The sequence below is a fragment of the Leucoraja erinacea genome, chromosome 18 (assembly GCF_028641065.1).
Source record: "Leucoraja erinacea ecotype New England chromosome 18, Leri_hhj_1, whole genome shotgun sequence".
Classification (NCBI taxonomy): domain Eukaryota; kingdom Metazoa; phylum Chordata; class Chondrichthyes; order Rajiformes; family Rajidae; genus Leucoraja; species Leucoraja erinaceus.
In genome coordinates this window covers 25,716,663-25,731,739 of record NC_073394.1, presented here as the reverse complement: position 1 = coordinate 25,731,739, position 15,077 = coordinate 25,716,663, and the positions used below count along the sequence as shown (strand labels likewise).

At 40.0% G+C, this 15,077-nt stretch overlaps 1 protein-coding gene and 1 long non-coding RNA gene across 3 annotated transcripts in view; one reads left to right on the top strand and one right to left on the bottom strand.

Annotated features, from left to right (window-relative positions):
• The window catches only part of LOC129705834 (uncharacterized), a 53,106-nt gene that overhangs the window by 22,254 nt on the left and 15,775 nt on the right, over nucleotides 1-15,077 (top strand). The window contains exons 2-3 of one of the 2 annotated variants that reach the window (XR_008724970.1): nucleotides 4,210-4,308; nucleotides 14,636-14,734. This is a non-coding gene — a long non-coding RNA (uncharacterized LOC129705834). The remainder of the gene's footprint in view (nucleotides 1-4,209; nucleotides 4,309-14,635; nucleotides 14,735-15,077) is intronic. The other variant, XR_008724971.1, reaches the window with a different exon arrangement.
• The window catches only part of LOC129705832 (immunoglobulin superfamily member 22-like), a 57,872-nt gene continuing 46,961 nt past the window's right edge, over nucleotides 4,167-15,077 (bottom strand). The window contains exons 20-23 of the mRNA XM_055649666.1: nucleotides 11,695-11,887; nucleotides 10,720-11,019; nucleotides 8,486-8,812; nucleotides 4,167-6,272 (exon numbers count right to left, since the gene is read on the bottom strand). Coding sequence (XP_055505641.1) covers nucleotides 6,205-6,272; nucleotides 8,486-8,812; nucleotides 10,720-11,019; nucleotides 11,695-11,887 — 888 coding nt within the window. The 3' untranslated portion in view covers nucleotides 4,167-6,204. The remainder of the gene's footprint in view (nucleotides 6,273-8,485; nucleotides 8,813-10,719; nucleotides 11,020-11,694; nucleotides 11,888-15,077) is intronic.

Sequence of the window (15,077 nt, the reverse complement as noted above, 5' to 3'; positions counted from 1 at the left end):
CAAGGTAATTCAAGAGTTCTCCCAAGTTTCCCCTAATTCGAACTGGGAGAATTACGGTAATAGCCATTCGTAGGTAATCGGGGGCTCTCGTGGACATTTTTCACATTGCTAGAAAAACTTCACGAGTTTTTGCGTTTCCCGAGTACCTGCCGTTAGCATTAGGAGCCGCTATGAGACGTCCCCGAGCTCCGACGTAGCCGCTACGTACATTCTACGTACTTACCACAAGTATGATTTTTTTTAAACTCCGGAGAGCTCTTGAATTGCCTCGTACAGTGGGACAGGCCCTTTACTCAGTACCTTGTTGAGGCACCTTTGGCAGCGATTACAGCCTCAAGTCTTCTTGGGTATGACGTTACAAACTTGGCACACCTGTATTGGGTAATTTCTCCCATTCTTCTCTTCTGATTTTCTCAAGCTTTGTCAGATTGGATGGATGGGAGCGTCAATGCACAGCTATTTTCATGTCCCTCCAGAGATGTTCGATAGGGTTCAAGTCTGGGCTCTGGTTGGGCCACTCAAGGACATTCACAGACTTGTCACAAAGCCACTCCTGCATTGTCTTGGCTGTGTGCTTAGGGTCATTGTCTTGTTGGAAGGTGAACCTACATCCCTGTCTGAGGTCCAGAATGTTCTGGAGCAGGTTTTCATCAAGGATCTCTCTGTACTTTCCTCTGCTCATCTTTCCCTTGATCTTGACTAGTCTCCCAGTTCCTGTCACTGAAAAACATCCCCACAGCCTGATGCTGCCACCACCATGCTTCACCATAGATCTATGGATAATGCGTTCGTCTTCATGGCTTGGTTTCTGCTCTGACATGCACTGTCAACTGTGGGACCTTATATAGACAGGTGTGTGCCTTTCCAAATCATGTATAATCAATTTAATTTACCACTGGTGGACTCCAATCAAGTTGAATAAACATTTCAAAGGACAATCAATGGAAACAGGAATGAACCTAAGCTCAATTTTGAATGTCGTAGCAAATGGCCTGAATACTTATGTAAATTTGATATTTCAGTTATTTCTTTTTAATTACTTTGCAAACATTTCTAAACACCTGTTTTCGCTTCTTCATTCTGGGGTATTGTGTGTAGATTGATGATTAAAAAAAATAATTTAATCAATTTTAAAATAAGGCTGTAACGTAACAAAATGTGGAAAAAGTTAAGGGGTCTGAATACTTTCTGAATGCACTGTATTACTTAAAGATGTAGAATACTGAAAATCTGAAATAAAATTTGAAAATGCTGGGAAACATAATCAACAGGTCAGGAAGCATCTGTAGAAAGAGAAACAATGAATCCAAGTCTGGGACCCTTCTCAAGGAGATTTTCCAGCATTTATTTTTTACCGTATTAAAATCCTTTTTTCCAGAGCCAGGTCAGTCCTTTGTATATGGAGATCTCTTTAAAAGCAAAAATTGTTTATTTCCTCTTTATCTTTCCCAATTCCCTACTCTTATCTCTCAAAAATACTTTGCCAAGCAGGAATGGAGATCAAAAGGTTCAGAGAATTGCTCCTTCCCATTTCACTAACTGACGTAACATTAGCTATTTAATGTTCATACTTTAAAACATACCGATTTGTCCCCCATCAGAAACTACACAACAGCTCTCACCTCTAGTTTGCTTTTCCATTTCACAGAAACTGAGAAACCAGGAATGAAAAACTTCAATACATAAGTAAGGAATGTGTACCTCTTCATTGAATGTTGAGGATTGCCATCTAATGGCAGAATAGAGTATATACATTTTTTTTGCAGTGGAATTAAAGTTATAACATATTGTGTATCCATTTTCAGCATGATCTTGATAGAGGCTGGAATATAGTATGAACTTGTGTTCATTAAAATAATAAGTCTAATGGGCCTGTCCCACTTGGCGATTTTTTAGGCAACTGCCGGCGACTGTCATAGTCGTAGCAGGTCGCCGAAAAACCGGCGACAACCTACGTCATCCTGGCCACAACTACGACAGCACCTACGTCAGGAGGTCAAGCTAGGCTCATTGGTGTCTCACCCATTGTCGCCGAAAAATGTTCAACATGTTGAAAATTTAGCGGCGACTAGAAAGAAGCTACGCCTTTTTGCGTGACTGAGAAGACTACTCCCAGCGACTACCGGCGAACATGAGACGACAAACTAGTTGCCTATAGTTGCCTAAAAAATCACCCAAGTGGGACAAGCCCATTAGACTTCCATGCATGTGCCATCAGATGCAGAAGTTCAACGACTTACTGAGAGATTTAGAGCATAAAATCCATCATTTCCTTTGCTGCTGGGCTGCATATGGAATCCTGCAATGGCACCAGATCCTGCAGCAATCTTTCACAACCATCTTCACTACTTGCAAAACAATTCACTTTTGTTTCATCAGCAAACTTGCTAATCTTGCCCTGTATGTTCTCATCTAAATCATTGATGTAGATGACAAACAGTAGCGAGCCCATCACCATACCCTGAGGCACCTTTAGTCACAGGCCTTCAGTCTGAGAAGCAACCTTCCACCATCACCCTCTGCTTCCTTCCATGGAGCTATCTCTCCTTGGATCCCATGCGATCTAACCTTCCAGAGCAGCCTACCATGCGGAACCTTGTCGAATGCCTTACTGAAATCCATGTACACAACATCTACAGCTCTCCTCATCGACCTTTTTGCTCACGTCTTCAATAAAAACAAATAAGATTTGTGAGATACGACCTCCCATGTACAAAACCATGCTGACAATCCCTAATCAGCCCTCTCCCATCCAAATACCTGTATAAATTATCCCTCAGAATACTCTCTGATAACTTTCTAACTACAGATGTTAAGCTCACCAGCCTATAGTTCCTAGCATTGTCCCCAAGCCCTTCTTGAAAAGAGGTACAACATTTGCCACCCTCCAGTCTTCCGTCGCCGCCCCAGTATTTAAGGACGACTCATAAATTTCAACCAGGGCCACCGCAATTTCCTCTCTAGTTTCCCGCAATGTTCTCGGATATATCCGATCAGATCCTGGAGGTTTGTCTACCTTCATACACGATAGAACCTTCAGTACTTCTGCAACGGTAACACTGACTGCTCTCAAGACACTTCCATTGACTGCCCCCAAGTTCCTCCATCCTACTGTCTTTCTCCTCAGTAAATACAGAGGAGAAATACTCATTTAGGACCTTACCCATCTCCTGTGACCTCTAGTTACCCTTTTCCCCCTTTCCCCTTCTGATGAAAGATCTACACTCATGCAGTATTTATTTTCCTCTCTCTGCACATTTTCCCTGACCTACTCTTTCCAATATTCTTTGTTTTTATTCCAGATTTCCAGCACAAGCAATTTCTGGCTTTTGGTTATGAGTAAAAATGGTCCATTTCCTTATTTCTCCTACTTGAACAGAGTGTTGGTCAAAGTTTAAAATGGCCCAAAATGAAGTGGCTGGATAACCCTATCAATCTGTCAACCAACTTTTAAGCATTAATCCAACATTTAATGGTTCAAGTGTTAAACATTTTTATCACTATATGACATTTGCATCAGAAGAAATTTTATCTCTGAGCACTCAACTATTGAGATTGATGCAAAAGATGACAATTGTATACTAAAATAATTTTTCATACCTGGATTGAAATTTAGAAGAGCCTGGTAACCTGAAAAGCCATCCTATTTTATCAATATTAATGAACCTCAAGAGATTTTTTTCATCTTATTCTTCCAATCATCTCTATATCGTCATAGTGCTGTAATTAATTCATCTCAAGTTTCTACTTCAACTCATCTAGGATCAAAATAATAGCTATCATTAGTCCACTTCTATAGTCTATTTCCTTATTTGCCTAATTTTCACATTTTCTTTCAACCTTGTTGTATCCAGACTTTTCCTCTGATTTGTTACAGTAAAACTATATTGTTATGTGAGGTGGTTTGTGTTTCAAATGTCTCTGCTTGGCATAATTTATGTATCCAGAGAGGTACAGGTGAAGAAGAGTACTTACTTGGTTCAGTTTTCTATGATCAAATCAATAAAAATAAGTAATCAAATTTTAACCCTTTACTTAACTGAGATTAGACAAAGCTCAAGCACAGTTTGAAGTTGGACCAGGAGAGATTTTAGGCACAATGTGATAAGATGGTTCAGTGATAACAATAACAAACACAAATAAACACTCACAAAGAAAAGGAAAAATTATGATTTCTTTTTATTTTATTACATCAGATCTGTTTTTCAGTTTAGATGACCAGCTAATGCTTTAGATGAGACATCTAATGCTGTTGTCTCCTGGTGGCAAATTTATGGAGAAACACTCAAGCCAAAATAAGAGAAAATGGTAAGCAACCTTGAATCAGATCACTGTCACACTGCTTCAATGTGCTCAGATATTCTATCTTAATTCCTGACATTTCAGATCCTTGTGTCTAGATCAGAATGTTTACAATTGCAACCACGCTATCATTTTAATTTCTGTGTAATCTCAGAATGGACCATTGTGATGAATGATGACTTCCATTGCCATTTGCACTGCAAAAATGTTCTGCGGATCAGCTGCTGTTATATATCCTGTTAATACACAAATGAAATTGAAACTTCGGTTCTTTGTTTTACTACTCAGTTCTTCACTTTGAAGGACCTCCAACAGATTACCAGACTTTCAATAATTGTCAATTTTAAGACAATGATAGTATCTCAAGTTTGAAGGAAAGGGGGATTAAGAAACTGATGGCCCACGGTAATAAGCAAGCACATCTTTATCAGTTGATTTACCATCTACTTCAAGAAGCACGACTGAAACACAGTATTACTGGCAAAGCAATGACATTCACATGCTTCAACTTTTATTTTGAAGAAATTAAAAATTAAAAGGTTCCCATGAGCACTGTGTCTCTGTTTATTAGTAAAACAGCACTGCAAAAGCATACCACACAATGCCTTCACATTGGTCTGCAAATGACTATCTCAAAAACATTGTAGAGCCTACAGGACAAGACTTCCCCATCTGATGCCATGTGTTTTGGAAGTGAAAGGAAACAAAGAATGGTCAGAAATAATATATTAATTTTAACAGAGAGATTCTGATTGGTTAAAGATTGGCTTCACCATTTCGAGAAAGCAATAGTCTTATCATATTTTAATAAATAATTAATTTCAGGTCTTGATCCCAGATGCCGGTGGAACTCTTTATGGTGACATTGTTATACTACCTTTTAATTTTACATATCAAACAGATTATTATAAAGTAATGATGCCCTGGAAATCACTGCCACAAGGATGATAGAAGTAGAATAAAGGAGTGCTTTCTAAAGGGAATTGGATTAGTACTCGATGGGAATAATTTTCAGCTCGAAGAGGGATGAGCAAATAATGAAACTGGTAACGTACAGGTTGCTCGAGAAAGAGCTACATATACTCAATGAGTGCTATGAGTAATACCATCTCATAACAATTCTGATTCCATGAAAAAATCCCGCAATGAAAGCTTCCAACGGCCAGTGGTCAAGATAATGATTTCCAAATTCTTGTCAAGCCAACCTTACCCAGATTAATAGAAAATTTGTTGGCATATGTGCCTTCCTACAATGCAGCAAAATTGTATGGTTCAAAAGTTCGAGTTCATTTTTAATGTTACTTTAATTAATTATTTTGCAGTGCAAAGGCATATACTGTATAATGGGTGCCATCTTCTCCAGAATGCAACAGGAAAGAGAAAGTGTAAGAAAGAAAGATAGCCTCCTCCAACAATGGTTTATCAATGTAATATTCCAGGTGGATTTAACTACTGGATGAAAATAGGCATTGAAAATGGGTGTTTGAAAATAAATTATTTTTGTGCACATTCATATTTTACCTTTGATGACTTCCACTACTAATTAATGTATTTTATTCAATTCCAGGCCCAGATGATATTCTAGACCTAATTATATAACAATTAAAAGTAACATGTTCATTTTCTAACATAACTTCATAACTGTTTTGGGAATTAGCTCTTTCATACAGTCATAAATGAGAGATGACATTTCATTGTTGTTTCATTCGGATGATGACTCCAAACTTATCCCTGCTTATAAAAGTGATTCAAAGATATTAAAATGCTTTTGAAATTGAGTAAATTTACCCTATTTGTTATGCCTAACAAAAATTTGTTCTCTGATAGTATGCTTGATCTTCTCATTTACAGCACATGCCGAGTCTTGATCTATGCCAGTCTTCACTGAGGTCCAGTCTGAATTCACATGATGTGCTTACTCTTACGTGGCTTTTCTCCGAGCCTGTGCTGCATTAAAGTAACACCTTTTTCTGTAAAACAAGAGTCAGAAATTGATTATTGGTTAATTCACTGTTTATTTTCCATTGCATCTTTTGATTCATCTCTTTCATACTCTTTCTATTTGTCCCAACGTCATTCATTTTCAATTTATTTGTCTCTGATTCACTCTACACTTGATAGACTCAAAAAGCTGGAATAACTCAGTGGATCAGACACCATCTCAAGAGAAAAGGAATACAGTAGGTAACGTTTCAGGTCGAGACCCTTCTTCAGTCAAAGTTAACCGCAGGAAGAGCGAGGCCATGCTCTTTGGCAAGTGGCCTGACCGATCTTCCGTCCCCTTTATCATCAAGCCTAACTTCTTCAAGGTGCTAGGTATCTGGTTCGGGTGGGCTGAGGCATGAGACAAAAATTGGTTGGAGCGGATTGCCGAGGTCAGGAAAAACTGGAGCTGTGGAAACAGCTATCTATAACGGGATTTTTTTTTGTCATCAGGTGTGAGGTGCTCTCGGGGCTGCTGGACTTGGTGCAAGTTTGGCCCAACCCTCGCTTGACCCTATGCCACAGGGATTACCCGGGCCATCTTCTGGCTCATCTGGGGGTCAAAAATGGACCGGGTCCGACAGACCGCAATGCACAAGTTGGCAGACTACAGGGGTAAAAGCATGCCCAATGTCGCCCTAACCCTAATGGCCACATTTATGTGTGGCTGCATCAGGCGGAGTGTAGGGCAAGGCACCTGTCCCCGGTGTTGCGAAGGATGGGCCTGGTGAAAAAAATTGCGCAATGTCGTTTGTGCAAAGGTTCTTCCGACCAACACATTTCACCACAGTCCATCAGGCAGTGGTCAGCGCGGAACGTCCTGCAGGGAAATTACTCCTTGGATCCTGTGGTGTGGTTCAGTGAGCAAAGTGCCCAGCTTGTCTGGTGAAGTGCTTCATCGCCAGAACTCACCAACAAGCATCAGCTCCCAGTTAGATCCTTCCTGCACCGTCGGAATCTCACTACCAGTGCATGCTGCCCTCGGGACGGCTGCTACGGAGAGGAGACAGTTGCCCACCTCTTCGCAGAGTGTGGATTTGCAAAGAGTTTGGGGAAGTTTGCAAGGGTCCCTGTCATGGTTTATTCCAAACAGCTCCTTAATACTGATAAACTGACTTTTTCCAGGGACACATTCAGAGACAGACGTCAAGTGTTACTGGAAGTTCATCAACTTGTTGATAGACGCTCTTTGGTCTGATCGAACTTTGTTGACCTCCCAGCACAGCAAGATGTCCATCAGGTTATGTTGCCAACTGGTCCGCTCCAGTCTGCAGTAGTACACGTTGAGGGACGCACTGAAGCTTGATGCAGCTAACGCCAAGGCTCTGTTGGGGAGGGCAACTGTCTAGGGTCTTTCTGTTGCTGTACTTTGGGGGGCAGGGTGTGGTGGAGCCACCCCTCAAAATAATGGGAAGGGATTTCACCCCAGGGTGGCCCATGAGAGGCAAGGGTGGGGGTTACATTGTGAAAACACTATGTAATGAGAAATTGAATCATGTAATGTGTAGCCTCCGAAAATGTTGGATGATTTTTTTGCACACTCATGTATTGTACATATTTTTTATTTTGAATGTAGTTTACTTTGATTTAAAATATATATAGACAGGGAAATAGAGAGAATAAGAATAAATGAATGAAAGATATGCAAAAAAGTTACAATGATAAAGGAAACAGACCATTTTTAGCACTTCCTTCTTTTGCCATTCCATTCTACTCTCTTGGTAAAATATTGAAAAACTGTTGATGAGAATTGTATTTTGAACAAACTCCAAATGTTTTATTTACTTTGCCTGAATGTTAGATTTTTCCAAATATCTATAGCTTTTTGAGAAATGCCTCTTTACAGTAAATGTGTTAATTTACTGGTTCCTTATTCCAAGGGCATAGCTTTAAGATGAGAGGAGGATGTGTGGAGCAGGTTTTTACACAAATACTGGAGCCCAGAATGCGGTGGCAGGGGTGGTGGTGGCAGCAGATTTGATAGTGGCATGAAAGAGGCATTTAAGTAGGCACATGGAAATGGAGGAATATGGATTACATGCAGACAGAAAATATTAACTTGGCATCATGTTCAACACAGGCATTGTGAGCCAAAGGGCCTGTCCCGTGTTGTACTGTTCTATGTCCATAGTAGGGAAGTGTTTGTATATAACTACAATAATTTGTAAGATTTTGCAGGTGTATGTTCACTTTTACTTACCATTCACAATAACCTTGCAAGAGCATTTCACCTTCCCCAGAGAGTTTTCAGCCAATATGGTATACTCATCAGCATCATCCATTTCTGCAGTTGGAATAGTTAGCGTACAGACACCATTTGAGGATGTGTACCAGTATTTGAGGTTCTCAGAGATGTGAAGCTTGCCTTTATACCAGTTAATGTGTGGCCTTGGATTGCCAGTCAGGGCACAACTCATGGTGCAATCATTACCACGGTGAACAGTGTGGTTCTTCAGTGGGGTGATGAACGCAGGTGCATGGGCCCAATCCTTTTGCTGATACTCCTTAAATTGCAGACTGAAATGTTCTAACAGAAGATAGGAAAAGAACTTCAGGAAACAATTTGCATTAGAATAGAATATTATCACTTGAGGTTATCCCAAATTCCTTCACTTTGCTTTTGCAAATGGCAGGGCAGCTTACTGCCACATAGTAAGACACCTTAATAAGAAATAAAATGAAAGGCGAGTTTACTTGTTTTGATGTTTGGGTTTGAGGAATGATTATTGGCTACTCTCTTTACTTTTTGAAGAATGTCACAAAGCATTAAGAAAAAAATGTAAGAGGCAGATTCTCTCACATATTAAAAAATGATCTGGATTGGCAAAAGCATTTAAGACTATGGACCAAATGCAGGTAAATGGGACTGGTATAATTGGGTGCTTGATGATTAGCATCAACTTGGTGATGTGAAGTGTGCTGTGCCTGTGCTGTATGACTCAAGTAGCAGGACATAAATTGCCTGATATACTGGTCAGAACTTGTACATTTGTTTATAACTGCATATCTGGCAATCTAACACGCTCTCATAATCCAATAGAGTCATGATGTCAAGATGGGCTACTGGTAGTTATGAACCAAGAAATGTGCTTCCTCCTTGGTAAACACATTATGCAATACAGCCACTTCACAACTTATGCAATAAGTTTGCACTTACGTTAACAATTCTGTACTCAGTCCCTAATGCAATCAAAGTAGTTTGTAATTTCAACAACACAGTACAATCATTCAAGTTTACATCAGAAACAAGCTGGCAATGAAGACGATGCTTACTCAGAAGTCCGCATGCCATAAAAAGTGCCTGAACACGGCCAGAGGCCACTGAAACAGTTAGTGTTCAGTGAGTTATTCCGACTTGAGTAAAATCTGACATGCAAGTTAGTGTTCATGGAACGTAACCCTTACATAAGTTGGCGAGTGCCTGTAGTTTTGTTTTGCGTTGCAAAATAAAACCAAAGTCTGTTCCTTAAGTTCTCCATTGAGTGCACCACCACACAAAGTATAGACACGGTCAGATAGCAATCTTTACTGGGTGTATTTGGAAGTTAATGATCCTGACATTGTAATGTGGCTTGTAATATGTTCTGGGCAGCATCTTCTAAACATCCTGGTCCTCTGGGCCATACATGCCCATTACCCTAGTTTATATGGAGGCACTTATTAAATAATCAAGTGTCAACAAATTTCCATCAGAAGCAAATCAGATGTAAGAATGCAAGTTAGTGTAAATTTCTCACGTGAACTTGTTTCAGTTTGTGTCCTACTGATATTTTCCCACTTGGATAACTCTCATCGTAGACATTTAATGGTGACTGTCTATTGTTCAATCTGCTTTTATTTAATCTGGCTGTTTATTCATTACATTTTGTTCTCATGGAAATTTCATAGATTGAGAGAAACCTTTTACTTTGACTATTGCCATAGTTGAACTTTCTTTATATCTGAGAAAACTCAAAGTCAAGATTTGAGGAGTTAATATGAAATTGTGTCTGCCCATTTCATGATAACGTTAAAATGTTTTGAAATCTCTCAAAGACAGTGTTATTTGCACATTGGGGGAAAAAAAGTTAATTTAAATTTTATCATCTTACTGTATATTCAACAGGTATATGGATAGGATAGGTCCAGAAGGATATGAGCCAAATGCAGGCAAATAGAACTAACTTATATGAGGCACCATGGTCGGCATGGACGAATTTAGCCAAAGGGCCTGTTTCCATGTTGTATGAATCCATGTGTCTCTCAAATAACTTACCAATTTTTTCTGAAGCCATGTGCATAAATGCCAATTCTCCTTCCTCATTATTTTTCTTCGAAATACTGTACCAAGAACTTAAACACTATGCAGGACACCACAGCGGGAATGTTGGTTCATTCTGAATAATTGTTTTAGTTTCTATGTATCTGAGATAGCTAATAGTACATAGGGCATACCTTTGTCCCTTGCAACAAACCATGGCTCCTTCACGTCTAATGGGTCACTGTCTCCAATGTCATTCCGAGCAATCACCCTGAAGAAGTACTTCCTGCCTGGAAGCAGTCCAGTCACAGTGTATTTATTACCAAAGACACGGTCTGTAACAGTGTACCAGGTTGCAGTACTGGCATCTCGCTTCATTATCACATACTGCACACGGCCATCCTCAATGTTATCTGGAGTGTGGTCCCAAGTGAGAGTCACTGTGTTTGGAACTTCCTCAGTCAGATGTAAGTTAGTAGGCGGGCGTGGAAAATCTGAAAATGAAAGATTATTAAAGCTTATTATTGATTGAGAAACGTATTAATTAGTTGTGACACCTATTGGTGAACTTTTCTCAAAATGGTTGTTTATATTGTTTATATGGATGAACTCTTATTCATTAATATTGCATGGACGCAGAAAAGTCAAGTGTGATCACTCAAGATACTTACAATTTCAAGAGTTTGGTTATCGATAGTGTGACAAGCTCAGAAACAAAAGTGTGGGGAATCCAGTTTCTGACAGTGTGAGAGCTCAGATAATGATACCTTGAAGTGCTTAATAACACAAACATTGAGGAGCTCCATAACACATAATTTGAGCTCAATTGCAGATAATGTGAGTGTCTAGGTTATCGATGATGTGAGGAACTCAGTTAAAGGCAATGTAAGAAGGCAATACAGTGAGAGGGGGTGGACCTTGGTTACAGAGCGTGCAAAGATCGTGATTACAGATAATGTGAAGGACACAGTCGCTGATCAAACTCTATGGGGTTAATTGGGATGCCCTTAACATGGAAGATGTTTACTGTTAACAGTGTACAGTTTTTCAATGTAAATATAAATGGTAATACGAGTGATATATTAACACAGCATGCATTTGCCTGAGAATAGAGCTGATGAATGCAAACTTTAAATCAGTTTCAATTGTGGGGTTGTTTATTATTGTACCTGCAACTCGAATTCTGATATCATGAGACTTTTCTCCATAGTCATTTTTTAGCAAAATCTTGTATATTCCTGAATCTGATCTCTGGGCACTCGAAATCAAGAACTGTGACATATTCGGTCCTTTTGTGATCGTCTCCCTGCCTTTGGTGAGAGTTCCATCTCTCTGCCAAATCACGTTTGGTGAAGGTGAGCCCTGAAACAAATGGCAATAAAATTAAATGAACCATTTATTTTATTTATTGCTCTTTCACTGTTTGCTTTCATAAAACTAGCACCAACTTCTGCACATTTCAAAACAGGGTAAGCAGGAGGGACTATTCATTACTGGGGCAGTAGCACTCTTAAGCTATAAATGTAATTTAAAAATATCACCTTCACTTTGTACAGGGTGGAAATGAAGTGGACTGCAAGATATGATTTCCAGAGTTTAAGCCAAAGTGAACCACAAGCCAATAAAAGCATTAGAGCTTGTGTTCCTCCTTCCCTGTGTACTGTCCACTTCTGGAATTCTGAATCTGTCTATGAACTTTCTCTCACTGATTTTCTAACTTATGGCCCATGTTTATAATGAATAGAAATTCTGATTCAACCAAGACCCATCCCCAGACCCCAGGAAAGTGGTATCACAGGTTAGGATCCTGCCTAACTGGATCACAGATATATTCCAAGGCCCATTTTTGACAAATACTGGCATCGTTGCAAAAATAATCATAATTTTGAGGTAGGATGAATGATAGATTGATGCTATTTAATTGTATTTGCTGTGTACTGGACATGCATGGTGCTGAGACCTGTAGTAATAAATCATTGAAAACCAGGCTAGATATAATAAATTTCCTTTTCTCAAATATACTATACACAACAAGAATGCACAAGTAGCATAATACAAGACTGTAAAATGAGTAATTTTAGACATCCATGGTAAAATGTATAGTGCGGGTGCCAATGTTAATATACAGATAAGGAGCACTGCATCCAATGTGTACTGCACAGGCACCATAGGTGCCTGCAATACATATATTACCAATTACCGCATGAGATGAATTGTTAAATCACAATATTTAAGTCTCCTTAAGAAATCCCTCAGGATTAAGGATGACTTCCTTTCACTCCAGTTTTCTGAGTCTGAGGTGACTAATGAACCCATATGAGAGCTGCAGATTCTTGCAGAGGTGGGGTAGGTGATGGCTGAGACTTGGCAGGTCCACTTCATGAAGTGGCCCACTTCTTTCACCATTTACACAGGGCTGAATTGTGTTTCCAATGCATAGGATTCAGTTGAGATGTTGTATTTCTTCCAGGAGACTTTGAGCACATCCTTGAATCGTTTTCTTTGTCCACCTGCCAACACCTCTTGTGACATAACTCTTAATGGAATGTTTGTTTTTGTGAATTCGGTATTAGGCATGCAAGTTATATGGCCTGCTCAACATGATCTATTAAGTGTAATTCTCCTCAGTTCTGAGGATGCTGGCCTGGGGGAAAATTATGTTTATGCTTATCCTTTCAATGTATTTAGAGGATTTTGTGAGAGAGCAAGCGTATTTTTCCAGTCCCTGCAAATAGTCTGCCTCTTAAAAACATGCAAAGTGGCAAGAATCACTACTACCCAGTAGACCACGAGTTCTGTGTTAGTCCTAACGTCCTGATCTTCAAATACTCTTTATTTCAATCAACTAAAGACATTGCCGGTACAGCGTATGCAGTTGTGAATTTTATCATCAATGTCTGCCTTTACCAAGATGTGGCTTCCATGACATGGGAAACATAATAGTTCAAAGGTTTCAAAGGTTTCATGAACCTTTAATGTCCGAGGCCAGAGTGGTGGAGCAAGGAGGGATTGATAGAGAACCTTTGTCTTGCAGATGTTGAGTATGAGGTCCACCTTCTTGTATGCTTCAATGAAAACAATGACAATAGCTTAGAGCTTGGCCTTTGAACACAGGCAAATGTAGCAATTGTTTGGATACTTTAGCTCAACTATTGAAATTGGATAACCTTGATTCTGGATATAGTCACTGTAGGTTACCAGTTTTGCATTACTTCTGTAGATTAACTCAACTACCATGGAAAATGATTCAGTTTTGTCTGACATTTAACCAGTAAAAATGGCTGTTGTTAATTTTATGCCTTGCATTCCATTGTGGAGCAAGCATAAGATGGGGAGAAATTTCTATGGCCAGCTAAATTTGAGTCTCTCTTGATTGATAAAATCAAAGGTGTAAGTAGTCGAAATTGGCCATGTGCAAGTGCTGTTCCCTGCATTTTACTTGAAGCGATTGTGTAGAGAGGATTATGCCCATTGTGCCTCTGAATGGACAGAATCAGAGCACAGCTCTTTGGCCAGTGGGAGGAGGTAATGATTCTCCCTCTGGCAGTGAGCAGGCAGATTGTTCTGTAGTTACCACAGTTGGTCTTATTTGGTCTTTCTTGAAGATGGCCACAATTTCAACATCAGTAGAAACCCCTGAAATATCCTCCTCCTCCTCTCAGGTATGGGGGATGTGGCTGTGCAATTGTGACCAAAGTCTTCACCACTCAGTTATATGATCTCAACGATGTCATCTGCTCCTGTGGTCTTGGGATTCAGCCTTCTGAACTTCTTGTCAGTCCGATGTAGCAACAATGGCCGTTAGATGTGGCAATAAAAAGACTGCTATGGGATGGACCCCAGTTTTCTTAGGACAAGGACAGAGTCAAGGTCGAAGAAGTCTTCAAAGTGTTCTTTCTAGTGAGCAATGACTGTTTTTCTATCCATGATGGGTTAACCTGTTTTTCTGGCTCTCTGTGTGGTGGGGCCATGGGTCATAGATGGTTTTTATAATGCTGAAGAACCCGTAAGTGATATGGTTATCAGCGGGTTCCTGAATCTCCTATATTCTCTCTATATACCATCTGAAATGTAAACCTCAGATTTTCTCCTGGATCTGTGCCTCTGCAGGGTCTGTGGACAGGTGAGACTTGAGGAAGGTGTGTTGCCTCCCTGGTGCCGGGGTCTAAGACATCTCAGACCGACTTCAGAACATCCTCATGAGGGAAGGTAAGTAGCCGGAAGTAGTTGTGCATGTAGTCACAAATGACGTGGGTGAGAAGAAGAAGGAGGTTCTGCAACATGAATGTAGAGAACTAGGTAGGAGGCTGAAAAGCATGACTTCTAGGGTGGTTATCTCTGGGTTGCTTCCATTACCTTGTGCTAGTGAGGGTAAAAACAGGGAGATCGGGGATCTGCATGTGTGGCTGAGAAGTTGGTGAAGGAGGCAGGGATTTAGATTTCTAGATCACTGGAATCTCTTTTGGGGCAGTGGTGACCTGTACAAAAGGGACGGGTTGCACCTTAATTGCATCTGGCAGGCAGTTTGCTCGCGCTACACGGGTGGGTTTAA